Below are 17,492 nucleotides of genomic sequence, written 5' to 3'. Positions count from 1 at the left end.
GGAAGGAAGGAAGGAAGAAAGAAAGAAAGAAAGAAAGAAAGAAAGAAAGAAAGAGAAAAAAAGAAAGAACTGTTTTCTTTATAAGAGTTGCTGTGGTCCGGGCATTGGTGGCACATGCCTTCAAGTCCAGCACCCAGGAGTCAGACACAGGTGGATCTCTGTGAGTTCAAGGCCAGCCTGGTCTAAAAAGTAAGTCTCAGGATAGCCAGGACTGTTTCACAGAGAAACCCTGTCTCAAAAAACCAAACAAACCACCAACAAAAAGGAGTTGCTGTGGTCATGGTGTCTCTTCACAGCAATAAGCACCTTAACTAAAAACCCCCTCTCAGATAACTTTAGCTTGTGCCAAGTTGACAGAAAACTCATCAGCACAAACCCTATTTAACTCTGCCCAAACAATGGTTAGTAGACTGGCAGCCAGCTCACTCCTTGATAGGCAGAACAGTGGAGCTCAGTAGGGACCAAGAGAAAAAGGAAGTATGGATCCTTGAAATAGCTTACCATGTGAGTATAGCAATCTCCAGAGTTTAAGAAGGATGGATACAAGAACAGAGAGAGGAAAGGAACAGAGGGAAAGCAAATATGACACTAGAGAAAAGAATATGGAGAGCTGAGGAAATATAGGATTGAAACGGGTGTGCTGTTTTCAGACAAAGAGAGAACAAAGCATGAGGAACCTGCTACATGTTCTCTTAGAAAACGGTCACCAGGAGAATGCAGCTTTTGCTAGAAAGATCACAAGTTGGCAAAACTGTAAAGCCCCTGAATCTAACTGCCTCATGTTCACAGATGATTAAACCAAGCATCAGAAGTGTCCAAAGATTTGCATGAGATATCTCAGCTATAAGCCACAGCCCAGATCTTATTGACCACCATCCAAGGTTCTCTGCACTAGGAAGCTGCTTTTCATACAGTTTTGATACCCGAGACTAGTAAACTTTATGATGTCATTGCAGTGGGAAAAAATTAAACTTTATGGAAAAGTGATAAAATATGCATGTGCAATCATGTGAAAAAAAAGACTATAAAATATTGATATAAGCTGAGACAATATAGGTTGGAGCAGCAGAACAGAAGACTGCCCAGAGGAGGAAACATTTGTGTATGTATTAAGACTTTCAACATATTTACATAAGATTTGGAGGGCTGGAGAGATAGATGGCTCAGCCAATAAAGGCTAGACTCACAACCCGTCAAGATCTGGTCTTTGAGTCTTGGCTTCTAAAACTAAGCAGCATGTTTGTTATAGAAATTTTAATGTATTACCCTTGTTTTTATTGCTGTGGCCTCAATTAACATTGAATAAGGCACATTTTTACTTGCACAGTTTATAAAATGTTCACACTTCTTCATGAATATATGTCAACATGGTCTGCCTCTAATAATTTCTTCCTCACAGTGTAGCACCACCTGACCCCTGTATTATCACTGCTCTTGTCCCCACCGCACTGCCATCTCCTTTCACTAATGTGGTCAATGCTTACTGAGTGCCAAGCACAGGTCACTATGCTAGCCAGTCCTCGAGAAGTCATGAAACCACTCATACTCTGCACTTACAGTGTCTCCTATAGCTCAGAGACCTCCCCAGTTCCTACTCCAGATGCTTCATAAAAGGGATTTCTAAAATGAAGCAAGTCTTAAGAGTCATGGCTTCATCAATATGCCTTCACTTCTGCTTACCAATTTAGTACATGATTCTCTTCTCTCCTACCTGAAACCCTACTCCACCAACAAGGCAAACTGCACCAAAATGATAAATTAATAGAAACTCAAAATTAGGAGAACCTAAAATAATTCCATTTTAATGGTTCATAATGCACCTTGACATTTTAAGTCACCTCACTGTACCTTGGCTGCACATTTTCTTCTATTGATAATGACAAGTTTTCCATTTCTTCAGCATTTAAACCCAGTTCCGTGCCATAGTTCTGCTGCAGCAGTTGCCAGAACTCCTGTCTGGTCAGGCTCTAAGATAACAGAAACATTGCATGTGTATTGGAAAATACAACAGATAACATATAGCAATTCAAAGCACAAAGGGCAAAGTCAAAGCAAGCATGGCAAGAGCATTCAAGGTGTGGCTGTGGTAAATTTTTGGCCTATTTGTCCCTCTGTTTTCTGTTTTCTATAAAAATGGGTTGATAAGCGCTGGGCATATAGCTTAATAGTAAAGAGATGTGTAGCATCCACAAGGCTCTGAGGTTAATTCCCAGGGCTGCAAAAGAATTGTTAATTATGACCATCTAATAAGACTTGAAACAGGTGGTGGTGCACCCCTTTAATCTCAGCACTCTGGGAGGCAGAGACAGGCAGAGCTCTGTGAGTTCGTAGCCAGCTTGGTCTACAGAGTGAGTTCCAGGACAGCTAGGGCTGTTACACACAGGGAGCCTATCTCAAAAAACACAAATACAGTTGATACAGGAAGGCTGGAGAGATGGCTCCATAAGAGCACTGGTTGTTCTTCTGGAGGACCTGGGTTTGACTCCCAGCACCCACACGGTGGCTTACAACCATGTATAACTCCAGTTCCAGGGATCTTCTGACCATCTCAGGCAAACAAGTGGTGCATAGGCCTATATACAGACAAAAATTTAGTAAATAAAGAGTTAATACAAGAAATGGATAAACAGTTATAATGTTTCCCCTGAGATGGAGTTTAACCGTGCTGCCCAGACCGATCCTGGGCTCAAGCTATTCTCCAAACCAGTTGGGACTAAAAGGCACATGCCAATTAGAAAATGGAGGGTTTTCAAATTATGCAATAAAAATAGCTATTATCAACAGGAAGTAAAATGCTTAAAGTGTTCTTTTTATAAAAGTAGGTTATTTATCATTCCTAGCAATTACTGATCTAAAATCCACACAACCTATGATCACCATTCAGAGTTCTAAATGTCAGCTCAGAATCGAAACTTTTAATCAATACTGTATCTGAATATTTTAAGCATTTTTAGAACTTTGTACACCAATGAATTCTATATTTTCCTAAAATAGAGAATGCAAGAAAACCACCTTCAGAGTACTAATTTACTTTTAATAAGGTCCAGCTTGCATATAGATAGCATATCAGAGTTAAAATCACCAAATACAGCAGAGAAATGGCTACGTGGTTTCAAGGGCTGACTGCTCTATCAGAGGACCAAAGTTTAGATCCTAGCTCCAAATTAGGCGGCTCACAAACACCTGGAATTCCAGCTCCAAAGGGATCTGACACTCCCTTCTGGACTCCATGGGCAACAACACACACACACACACACACACACACACACACACACAGAGAGAGAGAGAGAGAGAGAGAGAGAGAGAGAGAGAGAGAGAGAGAGAGAGAAATTTTTTAAAAATCTTAATCATGGCAAGCTGTGGTGGCACACACCTTTAGTCACAGCACTCAGGAGGTAGAAGCAGGTGGACCTCTGTGAGTTGGAGGCCACCCTTGTCTACAGAATGAGATCCAGGACAGCTGGGTCTACATAGAGAAACCCTGTCTCAAGAAAACAAAACAAAACAAAACGAAAACAACTTAATCACCAAATATAGCAAGCTGTAAACTGTACAGCAAAACAAAAACATCACTTTCTAGTAACTAACAGACTGGATCCTAGAAGCATTACAGTTAATTATATGATTAAACAAGACAAGAGAGAGACAGCGTGGTACTTGAAGCAACTGTCAACAAGATCTTTCATCCATTCCACAGCTATTTATGGGGAACGGAATGTGTGGCACCGCACTAGATTCTACGGGTATAAAACAATCTCTGCATCAAGTCCTTCTAATATATTTCAAGTGACGTAGGGCACAATTAAAGAGGACACGAGTGATCATGGGCTAATGGGCTGGTAGATTCAATGGGATAGGGAAGAGAGAAAGAAGAAAATATTTCTGAGGACCAGGCTGGCCAGATGAAGCTCCATGGTGGAGAAGGGCTTCTGGGTAAGAGGAAGGAAAGATGGATGTGGGGAAGGAGAAAAGAAAAGAGATGGGGAGAAGGCAACCAACACGTAAATGGAGAGGCAATGCATGACTGTAAGTAATGTTTGTTACAAAGCTAGTGTTTCATTGGTTAGCCCAACTGGAGAACTGTTTTAAAGTTAGGAAATAGACTATAAAAATATTTAATGGGGTCAAATGTATGAATGCCCTAAATCCAGGCCTGATATTCCCTACAGCAAACACCACTTCCTTTCTCCGGGCGCCTCTGCCAGCAGCTGTACATCCTTGATTCACTAGATGAGCGTCATTACAGCTCATGGAACCAGGAGCTGAAAAGGAAACCTGTGCTTTCCACCGCTATTTGCTGAGTCCAGATGACCAGACGACCACAGAACGCTTTATGACAATTCAGATGTCATTATCCACATTTCAAAATGTCAAAAATTATCCTGCCAAATAACTACAATAAAGGAGTCGAGATAATTGAAAAAGGACAAGCCTCTTTGCTCGGAGCTGATCATATTAACACAGAGTGGAAATCTCAGGTTGGCCAACTCTAATTGAAAATAACACATCTAGAAAACAGAACATTTGTAATGTTCACTGTTTACTAAAGCTGTCTTCTTAGTGGATGAAGTCTTCTGAAGCAGAATATCCAGGGAAGAAAAATACAAAGGCCCATTGCTGACAGTTAAGGAACTACTGTCCTTGGTCCTAAAGGAACTTGACTTCTACCCCAGAGATTCTGGGTAGACTCTGTTTTCATAGCAATAATTCATACTGTGAATTAACTAAGTCTTTCAAAACATCATCTTTGAAACACTTTTCATGTCATAAAAGGGTGCTTAGTTTTACCAGAAGAAGATGATTTTTCTGCACACCTGTGTTCGATTATTAACCTGTCACAAAAACTTTTTTTTTTAAATAACAGACATTTCTAAAGATAAAAACTAAAGCAAACAACAAATCAACGGTGAACACTCGGCTTCCTAATGGTGAAAGAAAGGTAACTTTCGAGTAAAATACTAAGAACAAAATACTATTTAAGTTAATTAGAAAGGTAATTTCAACATATATTTTGATCCATTAGTTAAATGTAAATACATACTTGGTTAATGGAGAACAAAATAAGACTCATTTAACTCATGGTGATGTAGATTTGCTGTGTTTTTTTTTTTTTTAATGACTATTTTTGCAAGGTTGTCCAGCTGTCATAAAAGCGTGGCTATTGACAATCACACTGTTCAAACATACTCAGCCTGATAGTCACAACTTTTTCAGTATTTAGCAGCCAAACTTAGGCCAAAAAAAATGACCCAAATATTACACGAAAGCTGACCACCTACCGGCAAAGATGCGGATCCGGGGTCAGCCTGCAGATACTTGAGCAAAATAAAGATGAACCAAGCAGTAATGCGATAGGACTCAAAGTCAGCGGATCAATTTCTGGCCCAGAAAGCTTTGTATTCTAAGTATTCTCTGAAGTCTTTATCCACTGTAGAGCTTCAAAATTTCGATAACAGCTAAGCAAAATCGCTACTTCAGTTTTCTGTTCTGCTGTAAGGCACTTAGCCATGTAAAAGCCAAGTTCGAGTACAGTTGGAAGCCTCAGCTGTGGCTTCCGGGTTGGGAGCACCAGCCCTCTTTCGGAGGGGCTGGTCGGAATGCACAGCTGAAGTCACACCTCACTCCACAGGTTCCTAAGCCACGCCCACTAGAGGAGGCTAGGTAAACAGTGTTTTATTAAAGGGACAGTTCCTAATTTCTTCTGTTCCACACACAGATTGGAGGCAGGCTGCAAATGAAAAGATCTCACCTGTGCTGTAATGGGAAATACCTACTGCAATATTATTTTAACCCCACTTGAAAACAAACTATGTTAAAACTTAAACTTCCCCATGACAACACTTTTCAATTCAACTCAAGCAAGTCACTAATATCTGTTCATTTATCACTTACTGACCAGTATTCCCACCAGACTCTGCCTTTACAACTAGAGCAGATCCTACACTCCAGAGTCCATATAGATGGAATGTCAGGGAGGAACAGGAAGGGCCAGCTATTCGGGTAAAGCATTCAGCATGTCTTTCGACACTGAGAAGTTTAAGGTGACATCTTGCTTACTCAATAATTCCTTCCCCTGAAAATATTTCTGGCTATAGTTCACTCAGAATAACTTCCTGGCAGAGTTCTGGACTATAATAAATAGGGAAGAGAGTCTCATCTACCAATTCTAATTTCTACCAAGAAGAAATGTTTTAAATGAAAAATCAGAACTTGCCCTAATTTCTACCAATCCCCGCCATTAATTTAGTCACGCGTACAGACAGGTCAAATGTCACTTGATGAACTACGAAAACCAGCTTTTCAGAATACTTAAGTCTTATGGCTTTATCAGAATGACACTGAAGAATTCTACCCACTCCTGTCAGTCTGGTGTGGTAGTACACACACTTTCAAGCCCAGCATTCAGGAAGCAGAGGCAGGTGTATCTCCCAGTCTACATAGGACATGGTGAGTTCCAGAACAGCCAGAGCTACATAACAGAAAGGCCTTATCTAAAAATAAAATAAAATAATAACTCCTCTCCTTCCTGTGAAGGAGGAACACTGGAAACAAGCTTCCACTGTGAAATCTGGTTGTATTGTACTAGGTTCTCATTGGTTGAAACTGTAGGTATATATACTTCCTCTGCTGACCAAATAACTGTAAGAAAGTTTATCTGTAATTGGTATCTGTGTACCTCTCTCACTAACTACAAAACTCCCTAAAGAAAAACAAACTTACTGGTAGATAGAACATATCTAAATTTAATATGCTTAACGGAGAAAATAGAACCCCCCTCCCAGAAGTTGGACCCTTAAGGAAGCCCAGGATGCAACAGGTAGATAAGAGTAGACATCAAAAAGGTTCAGGGAAATAACAGCATTAAGAGAAAAATCCAGAAAGACTGACATCCTGGAGGTCAGGTGTTTTCTCACAGAGGAAGTGGACAAAGGTGCCAAACACTGTTCAAAGTCAAGTAAGATGAGCATGTGACAAGTAATGTGTGGCAAATGCCAGCATTCAGAGAGTGGGGCCACCTGGCACTCAGGTCACTGTGACAGAAGGATGTGTGCTCTGAAGCTGGAGCAACATCCAGGTCATGGAGAGCTCTGTGTGCCAGGCTGACTCGAGTGCCCTTTATACTGTGGAACATAATCGCGTGGTTTCCTGCTCCCAAAAAACACTTCTAAAACTCTGCTCAACAGCCCCAAGGATAGATCAGAGTGTTAGAGGGAGCCATGTGAGTAAACAGTGAGGACTTTAATGACAGTAGACATGATTAGCAAAGAAGATAAAAGAAACGAGGATTTGTCCAAGGTTCTGGCTGGGATGACTGGGCTGAAGATAGGTTCAGTTCTGCAACCAAAAAGGCCAAGATAGCAACAACAACAAAAACAACAACAACAATAATAATAATAAATAGTAGTAGTAGTAATAAAAGAAGGAACAATACAGGAATACACATTGTCTTAGTTAGGGTTTCTTTTGCTATAAAGAGATACCATGACCATGGCAACATTTAACTGGGGGCCATTTACAGTTCTGAGGTTTTTAGTCCATTATCATCATGGTAGGACATGGTAGTGTACAGACAAACATGGTGCTGGAGAAGGAGCTGAGAGTTCTCCATCTTGAGCAACAGGCCACAGAGGGAGACACTGTGTGCTACACTGGGCACAGCTTGAGCACAGGAGACCTCAAAGCTCACCCCAACAGTGACACAAGGTCACACCTCTAATAGACACTCCCTATGGGCCAGCATTCAAAACATGAGCCTATGGCAGCCATTCCTATTCAACCCACCACACATACTTTTACCCTGTAGGCTATCAATTTTGATTATTTTTTTTCTTGGTTTTTTGAGACAGGGTTACTCTGTGGCTTTGGAGGCTGTCCTAGAACTAGCTCTTGTAGACCAGGCTGGTCTTGAACTCACAGACATCCACCTGCCTCTGCCTCCCAAGTGGTGGGATTAAAGGCGTGTGCCACCAACGCCCCGCTTGATTTTTTTTTTTAATAAGGTAGGTTTAAGCTGGGCATGGTAGCATATGCCTTTAATCCCAGAACTCCGGAGGTGGAGACAGGCAGATCTCTGTGAGTTCAAGATCAGCCTGGTGTACAAAGCAAGTTCCAGGACAGTCAAAGCTGTTACACAAAAAAACCCTATCTCGAAAAACAAAACAAAAGAACATTTAAATGCTGTATTTTTAAGATTTAGACTACCACCAGTACCACCAGAAAAGTAACTTAAGTGCCACATAACTACCTGCAGAACAGCTTCAGCTCTGCCAACGTCCTGGGCTTGGGATCAGGCGGGCTGACCTTGGAGAGACAGGTTCACACACTGCAGATGCTCATCCAGCTGGAAATGACCACCTGTATCATGGGGACTCATGCCCTGCTAGAGATTAGAAATCTCCCTGCCTGCCACTCAGAGGGAGCCGAGCAGTCATCAGAAAGTCAATGATAAGCATGACTGAGCAAAGGGAGCTCTGGCTCTGAGGAACAACTTGCTGATAGTTCATCTCTGTCTTGCTTCCTTACATTTCTATAAGGATCAAAGTCTGCCTGGGCACCTGCTTTTCTGTCCTATGTGCCTGGCCTTTGTCTGATGAAGCATCCATCACGTTGATATGTTCTGTCTTTATTTTTTTATCTTATTCTTATTTTACTTATTTATTTAGCATTTTATTTTATTTTGGTTATTAAGACAGGGGTTCTCTGTGTAGCCCTGGCTGTCCTGGAACTCACTCTGTAGACCAGGGTGGCCTCAAACTCACAGATCTGCCTGCTTCTGCTTCCCAAGTGCTAGGAAATTATAAGGATTTAGCATCTAAACCAGAAGCATCCCTAATTAATAAAATATTGGAATTCTTTTTGTCCAGGGAAAAAGCCAAGGATTGAAAAAAACAATTGTTTCAGAACCATTCAGGGTTCAACCTAAATTAAGTATACAACTTATTACCCAATCTGTCATACTGTAGAGAGGAAGGAGATACAGTTGATATTGATTCTGACCGATAAATAGGGCCTGACAGGTGGAGACTGTGTGAAGTAAGTAGAGATGGATGTCACCAGCTATGTGGTAACACTGAGCTTTGTCACTGAATATATGACAGTGAACAAGATAGGCATGGCCTTTACCCTCTAGATGTTTATATCCCAAGCAAGGAGAATGAAAACCAAGAGTTGCAATTGCAGCGAGTGTTATAAAGGAGAAATGGAAAATGGAAAAATAGATGAAGGCTACTTCGGATTTATTAAGGACAGAGACTGCAAGTTGCAGGCAGAGCATGTGTGAAGATTATTGCACACTCAAAAAAAAAATAGAACATTTAAGAGGAGACATTTGAACCATAGCTGGAGGGGTGTCCTGGACTCAGATTGTGTAATCCCTATGTAAACTTTTGGGTATGGCAGGCATTGGTAGTGTACACCTTTAATCCCAGCACTTGGGAGGCAGAGACAGGCAAATCTCTGTGAGTTTGAGACCAGTCTGGTCTACAGAGCAAGTTCCAGGACAGGCTCCAAAAGCTACAGAGAAACCCTGTCTCAAAAAACAAAAACAAACAAACAAACAAAAAACTTTGGGGGCAGCAATTATTAAACAAGAAGCTAAAACTAGTCCCCATTACCACAAAATAAAATGAAACAAAAAAGTAACAAGAAACAAGCCAGTCTCAGGCACATATTTTAAAAGTACAACTTTGGCTATAGTATTGTTGAGGGTTGGACAAACTGTCTGGAAAGGGCCATATAGTAAATTATATGATTGGTGAGCTATATGGTCTCTGTTGCAAATGCTCAACTGCTGGTGTCATGTGAAAATATAAACAATTGAGAATGACTGTGTTCCAATAAAACTTTATTTATGGGTATTGAACTTAGAATTTCATGTGATTGACAAGTATCAAGAAGTGTTATTCTTTTGTGGTGTGTGTGTGTGTGTGTGTGTGTGTGTGTGTGTGTGTGTGTGTGTGTGTGTGTGTGTGTGTGTGTTTAGCCACTTAAAAATGTAAATCAACTGGGCATGGTGACATTTAGGAGGCAAAAGCAGGAGGACTACAAGTTCAAGGCCAACCTGGTCTTCAAGGTGAGCTACTGTCTCAAAAACCAAACCAAAAAGGCACAAGAGACAGGGCTGGCTGACTTGCTCCCATAAGGGAGATGAGCTGGTTTAAACAGGCAAATGAGTTGAGGATGGGGTGGAAAAGAGCCTGGGCCTTATCTTGAACTATGGTTGCATGGTTCATGACAAAAGTCTGAGAAAGCACTGATTGTATCACAGACAGGTGCTGCTACCATCATCTGCCCCCAGAGTCCCAGGAACTCAGTGTGCTGTTTAGACATGCTAAGCAGGGCTAAGGGCAAAGGCTGTAGAAACTGAAGTGCTATACATCACTTCAAAAAATATGAGCAGGCTGACAGATAAACATGCATATAGACATTGAAGACTCCTGTCGTGAGTTAATACTGGAAGTATACCATCATTTCAGATGTAGTGTAACAGTCTTGAGTTGGAAAAAAAATAGCTCTACTAAAAACATTTTCTTTCTTTCTTTCAATGAGATCTCATGTACTCAGGTTGATCTTGAATTTTCTATCTTGAATGTAGTTTAGGATGACCATGTACTTCTGACCCTCCTATTGGCATGTGCCCAGTGCTGGGATTACAGGGACTCAGTACACTGTACACGAGGCAAGCCTTCTACTAGCTGAGCTACACCCTCAGCTCTATAAACATTCTTTTTCAAAGGCACTAGTATGTGTCTAGCTCTTTCCCTCTTCTGTGGATTTTACTGAAAACAAAATAAATGAAACAAATGCTGCTTAAAACATAATTTGGTCAAATAAAAATGTTTCTTTAAGTCAAGTAAGGTGGTGCAAACATTTAATCCCAGCACTCAGGAGGCAGAGGTAGGTGGATCTCTGAGTTTGAGGCCAGTCTGGTCCACATAGTGAGTTCCAGGATAGCCAGGGCTATTCAAACAGACCCTGTCTCAAAACTTAGAACCAAAAAAAAAAAAAAAAAAAAAAAAAATCTTTCTTCCAAATCAATTTGTTTTTACAGTTTTCTCATTGAAAAAGCAAACAAAATCTATGTAATTATATTTAGGAATTCTTCTTTGTTTTTTTAGAGTATCACACAAGATCAAGAAATCGAGAGAGCCAGGTGTCATGGCACGCACCTTTTGTTTTTTTGGTTTTTTTGTTTTTGCTTTTTGAGACAGGGTTTCTCTGTGTAGCTTTGGAGCCTATCCTGGCACTTGCTCTGGAGACCAGGCTGGCCTCGAACTCACAGAGATCAGCCTGCCTCTACCTCCCAAGTGCTGGGATTAAAGGCGTGCGCCACCAACACCCCGCATGGCACTCACTTTTATTATCAGCACTTGGAAGGCAGAGGTAGAGGATCTCTGAGTTCTAGGCCAGCCTGGTCTATAGCGAGTTCCAAGCCAGATAAAACTACATAGTAAGTCCCTACCTCAATAAAAAGAAAATAAATCTAACTCATGGGTATTTTATCAATCTAAAAACAAAATTAAGAAAAAAACTGAAAGCAAGTTCTGACATTTTAGTTAGGGTTTCTATTGTTGTGATAATGACTGTGACCAAATCAGCTTGGGAAGGAAAGAGTTGATTTCACTGTAGAGCTCTCAAGTCACACTCAGTCACTGAGGTCTGTCAGGGCCAGTCAGTCTCTTCCGTCTTAGCTCCAGTTTTGTTTTGCTTTCCTTCTCTTTCTTTGGTTTGTTGAGACATGGTCTTTCATAACATACCCCAGGCTGGCCTTGAACTCTGGAATCTCCTACTCCAGCACCCTCAGTATCAGAATCATAGGCATGCACCACTACTCTATGGATGCCTTTTTGCTGTTCTCTATTTCACTCATTTCTGCTCCGATGTTTATATTTTTTGATTCTGCTCATATGGAGTTTATATGCTCTCCTTTTTCTAATTTCATAAAGCCTAAAGTAGGTTATTGATTCAAGATCATCCTTTTTAAATCTATAACAAGTGTTCACAGTTATAATTTCCCTTCTAAATGCTACTTTAGCTGTGTCCCGTGAGATTTGGTATAGTTTGTTTTCATTTAGCTTGTGAAAGGATTTTTTTCTTAATTTCCCTTGTGATTTCTTCTTTTCCCCAGTGGCTCTTTAGGAATGTTCTGTTTAACTTTCACTTTCTAGTGAACCTCTGGTTCCTAATTTCATTCCACTGTGATCAGAGAATACATTTTTCATTACTTTAGTCCTTTTGAGGCTTGTTTTATAATCCAATATTATGTCTGTTCTGTAGAATATTCACATGCCCTTGAATATTCTGTATATTCAAATGTATATCTGCTATTGTTGGATAACTCCATAGGTGTTCTTTGGTCCTAGTTAGTTTGTAGTGTTCTTCTGTTTACTGTGGAACTCTGACCAGTTGTTCCCATCATTGAACATGGAATTCTTTTTATTTCAGCTGTTATTTCTAAATTGTTTATTTCTTGCATCAATTCTGTAAATTTTTTCTTTATATACTTTAGGGCTCTGTTACTAGGTACATATGCCCTTATAACTTTTATGAATTCCTGATAATTTGACCCTTATACCAATGCAAACACACTCCTGTCTCTCCACTTTAGTCTTAAAGTCTACCTTGATGGGGGGATGTCTTTCTGTATATATGTTTCTCTTATTGGTTGATGAATAAAGCACTGATTGGCCAATAGCCAGACAGGAAGTATAGGCGAGGCTATGAGACAAGAAGAATTCTGGGGAGAGCAGATGGAGAGAGGTTGCCAAGAAGAGACTCCATTTTCTGGTAAGATAAGGCCATGTAGAAATGCATACATTAGTAGTTATGGGTTAATAATTAAAAGAGAGCTAGTCAGCAAGAAGCCTTTGGTCAACAGTTTTATAATTAATATAGCATTGTATGTTTATTTGGGGCAAGGTGGCTGCAGGACCAGATGAAACAGAAACCCCCATCTTCACTACCTTGTCAGGTATTACTTGTCAATACTGTTCTCTGTTTGCATGTAATATTATTTCCTTCTTTTACTTTAAAGGTATTTGTTCTTTGAATCTGTTCTGTCTCTAACATAACACATAATTGGAGTGTATATTTTTTTATTCCATCAATCTTTGGATCTTGACTGCACTGTTGGTTCCTTTATAGTTATATGAGGATTTATGTAATATCTAGTAAAATAATATTTTAGGAAGTGTACTGGAAAATTTTGTGTCAATTTAACACAAGCTAGAGTGATCAGAGAGGAAGGAGCCTCAGTTGAGAAAATGCCTTCATAAGATATAGTTGTAGATAAACCTGTAGAGCGTTGTCTTAATTAGTGACTGATGGGCAAGGGCCCAGCCGACTGTGGGTGGTGCCATCTCTGGACTGGTGGTCCTGAATCCTACAAGAAAGCAGGCTGAGCAAGCCATGAAGAGCAAGTCAGTAAGCAGCATCCCTCCAAAGCCTCTGCATCAGTTCTGCCTCCAAGTTCCTGCCCTGACTTTCTTTGATAATGAACTGTGATGTGGAAGCATAAGCTAAAGAAACCCTTTCCTCCCCAAGTTGCTTTGGTGATGGTGTTTCATCACAGAAGTAGAAACCCTAAGACAATGAGTGTATTTTATTTATCAAATGTATGTTTCCCTTTATGTTTCCAATTTTTTTTTTTTTTTTGGTTTTTCGAGGCAGGGTTTCTCTGTGGCTTTGGAGGCTGTACTGGAACTAGCTCTTGTAGACCAGGGTGGTCTCGAACTCACAGAGATCCGCCTGCTTCTGCCTCCCGAGTGCTGGGATTAAAGGCGTGTGCCACCAACGCCCGGCCCAATATTGACTCCTTATGTGTTAAATACGTATTTCTTTTTTAGCTATCATTTTACTTCCATTGGTGCTTCTTTTACTATTTTTTTTCTTGGTCAGTATTCTAGGGATTACAATTGGCACAGTAGCACAACTATAGGGATGAGGACGGAACTCAGTGGTACATAGGGGAGGCTCTGGATTTGGCCACCAGGACAACAGAGTCTGGGAAGACAGCTCAGAAGATAAAAATGCTTGCTGGACGAGTATGAGAACCAAAGTTTGAATCCCAAACACGCCCCATAAAATGCCAGGAATGGCTTCACATACCTACAGCTCCAGCCCTGGGAGATGGAGACAGACAGACAGACAGACAGGTCTTGCACTGATCAGCCAGCCTAACCACAACAGTCAACTTCTGGAGCAGTGAAAGCAGTAAGATGGAGAGTGGCCAAGGAAGACATCAGACATCCCCCTCAGGCCTCTCCACACATGTGCACCTCCACATACTTTCATGCATGCACCCACTACAAAACTCTTTTTAATAAAAATTTGTTAATTTGCCTTTTCATTGCACTTATTTATTTTTGAATTCAGGTCATCAGGCTTGGCGGCAAGTGCCCAATCCCTAAAGTGTTTAAATTTTCTTCCTTCCTTCCTTTCTTTACTTTTCTTTCTATTGGGAGTTGGGTAGGGTCATTTTGATCAAGTCTCACTATGTAGCTCTAGCTGTCCTGGAACTTGATCTGTAGACCAGGCTGGCCTCAAACTCACAGAGATCCACCACACCCAAATCGTCATTTTTTTTTTAGTTTAAGTTTAAGAAATAACTCAAAAATAACTATAGATCATTTGCTTTAAGAATTTGGATTGTTAGCTGGGCGGTGGTAGCACACACCCTTTATCCCAGCACTTAGGAGGCAGAGGCAGGCGGCTCTCTGTGAATTCGAGGCCAGCCTGGTCTATAGAGCTAGTTCCAGGACAGCCAGGGCTGTTACACAGAGAAACCCTGTCTTGAAGAACAAAAACAAAATAAAACAAAAAATTGAATTGTCATCAGAATTAGATTCATGGAAATAAGAAAGGCTCTACACAAATTCTACTTAGGCACACATTGGCCACTAGTGTGCCTTCTTACAACATGCCTCTGGAATGAATACCTTACCTTATCTACCTTATCTTACCTTATCTAATAATACATTCTGCCACAACCTAAATATGCTTAGATAACTTCTGTCTCTGGCACCGAAAGATGTAAAGAAGAACTACAAAGAAAAATAAGGAGAGAAATTAAGCACTGCAAAAACTAAGGACACACACACATTTGATAGACAAAACATACTTAGTATCTTAGGTTTTCTTTTGTTGTGATGAAACACCGTAACCAAAGCAACTTATCAAGGAAAGGGTTTATTCAGCTTGTGCTTCCATGTCACAGTTCTGTCATGAAGGATGTGGGGTCCTGCTGACCAAAGCCAACCACTACCAACTCACCATGATGTTTTCACTTACCTCTGTGTTAAAGGAAAAATAAATAATTGTTCCATAAATGAGATTTCTCTATAAACTGTACTCTGTAACAATAGTATAAAATACAATGTTGTTCCTCTTTTCTAGGGAGATGAGCTAAAACTAGACAGCTGTTTATATCTATCCTAACTTTCTCAAATTAATCTAAATAAATTTATAGAAAAAATGAAAGCTTTTTATTCTGAACTTTGCAATATGAGCCTGTCAATTGAGTCACATAGACTAAGAATACAAGTGGATTTCAGAAATGTATATATTAACAATATGAATTTTAAGTTATGCATTTTTTTCAAGTGTTAAAAATACTCCAAAAATATTGGATCGATGAGCATAAAACACTCAAGTTAAACTCCAAGGCCTCTGATGTTATAGAAAACAATAGAATGCTCCATCTATAATTCTACATCTGTTTTTAGCCTTATAGATTTCTCTACATTTACCTATTTTTGTAAAGTCATGTATTTAAAGTTGATTTCAATGAGAAAGTACAGCAAGAGGCATCCTTAGACAGAGTCCCAGTGTGTCATCTCTTCCACTGGCCTACTCAGTGACCACCTATCACACAGTGCTTATCTACAGGGAGGAGAAAGCTAGTTCTATGCTGGAGTGATTAAGAAAATTTCACACAATGATTAATATTTTCACAGACAGATTTTTCAATTCATTAAGCTGAGACCATATATATATATATATATATATATATATATATATATATATATTCCCTTGGGGTGGATGCTGTCAAGACATGGTTTCTCTGTGTTAGCCCTGGCTGTCCTGGAACTCCTACTGTAGACCAGGCTGCCCTTGAACTCAGAGATCCTCCTACCTGAAGATCAAAGGCATGGCCCACCATGCCCAGTTATCGATAGATTTTCTTTGTAGAGGGCACATGCGAGCAATCTTCAGACAGTGTTGCATACACAACGTGTGACCAAATGATTACTACTGTCTTTTTTGGATTTCTTTCTTTATTTTAATTAGCATGCAAAAGAAATGGATTTAATTGTGACAACTTTATATATGAATAATTATCTTTTGTCTTAGTCATCTCCCACTGTCCCTTTCTACCTCCCTGTTGCCCTCTTTCTCCTATGCAAATAGTAACCATTTAAACATACAGGAACCTGTTATTGAATATCTCATGTCTCCACAAGACCCTGTAGCTTCAAAAACTACCTACCCTCCTGGGGCTATCAGTGTGAGACAGGTCTCCCAGTTATTAATATGGCAAAGTCAGAAAAGTCCCTCACCTTTTCACCCTCTGTGATGATCTGGATAGCATTTGGGATGAGTCGAGCAGTTTTCTCCTTGGTCATAAAGGTTATATTCTTTAAAGCAATGGAAATCTAAACACACACACACAAAATACTTTTTAAGAACTGAAATGCGTATTTTCAGAAGCATATACAACCCCAAATACCAAGTGTTATCTCAATCTAATCCAGAGTATTAGCAGGCTGAAAGGCCTGCTTTAAGAGTTTACAAGCAAATGTGTTCTCTATGAAAATCAAGGTCAGCATTCGGAAACACTCCCCTCAGCATTCTGCCCATAGATCCCAGGATCTAATGTTAGGGCTGGGTGTCAAAGACACGTGGGAGTTCAGGCCCCACATTTAAACTCTACACAATGTAGACAGTCTGTCAAGTAACTGTGGCTTTGGCAGTCAAGCCCTTCCAACCAAACTGTAGTAAGTACAAATGGGGCCTGATGTATTGAAATTAGAAAAATACATTACACATTTACACATGCATAAATACATTATACTTACATAAACATAGATATACAAATACATATGATTTTACTTTGGAATCATCCTCAATACACTGCTTTTAAGAGTACTGTGTATATTTCTGACTATGCAATTATTTCTATCAACAAATCAAATGCAAACATATCTTACTGTAGTTTCCCATCTGAAGATGTTGCTATAGAAACACAGCCAGTTTTCTGAAAGGTACAGCCTCCCCTGAAGCAAAATATCTCTCTGAAGGGCACAAGCATAATCTATACAGACAAAAATGAGAAGGTTATTCACAAAAATCTGACAACTGAATAAACCTTATACTACTTTAGCCCATGGAAAGTCATCACTGTTCACTCACTCACTCATTCATATACTCTATGCCATCTGTTTTGTTATGCGCTAAGTTCACCAGAAGTATTTCTTAGCCTCATGGAATTTTGT

At 40.0% G+C, this 17,492-nt stretch overlaps 1 protein-coding gene across 3 annotated transcripts in view; it reads right to left on the bottom strand.

Moving 5' to 3' along the window:
• The window catches only part of Gramd1c (GRAM domain containing 1C), a 72,579-nt gene that overhangs the window by 28,096 nt on the left and 26,991 nt on the right, over window positions 1-17,492 (bottom strand). For 2 of the 3 annotated variants that reach the window (XM_027412644.2, XM_027412642.2), the window contains exons 4-7: window positions 17,208-17,311; window positions 16,557-16,652; window positions 14,961-15,041; window positions 1,849-1,967 (exon numbers count right to left, since the gene is read on the bottom strand). In XM_027412644.2, the coding sequence (XP_027268445.1) occupies window positions 1,849-1,967; window positions 14,961-15,041; window positions 16,557-16,652; window positions 17,208-17,311 (400 nt within the window). The remainder of the gene's footprint in view (window positions 1-1,848; window positions 1,968-14,960; window positions 15,042-16,556; window positions 16,653-17,207; window positions 17,312-17,492) is intronic. The other variant, XM_027412641.2, reaches the window with a different exon arrangement.

Source organism: Cricetulus griseus, chromosome 4 (assembly GCF_003668045.3).
Source record: "Cricetulus griseus strain 17A/GY chromosome 4, alternate assembly CriGri-PICRH-1.0, whole genome shotgun sequence".
In the NCBI taxonomy this organism is placed as follows: domain Eukaryota; kingdom Metazoa; phylum Chordata; class Mammalia; order Rodentia; family Cricetidae; genus Cricetulus; species Cricetulus griseus.
Note: the sequence above shows the minus strand (reverse complement) of the source record. Positions and strands in the feature narration are given on the sequence as shown.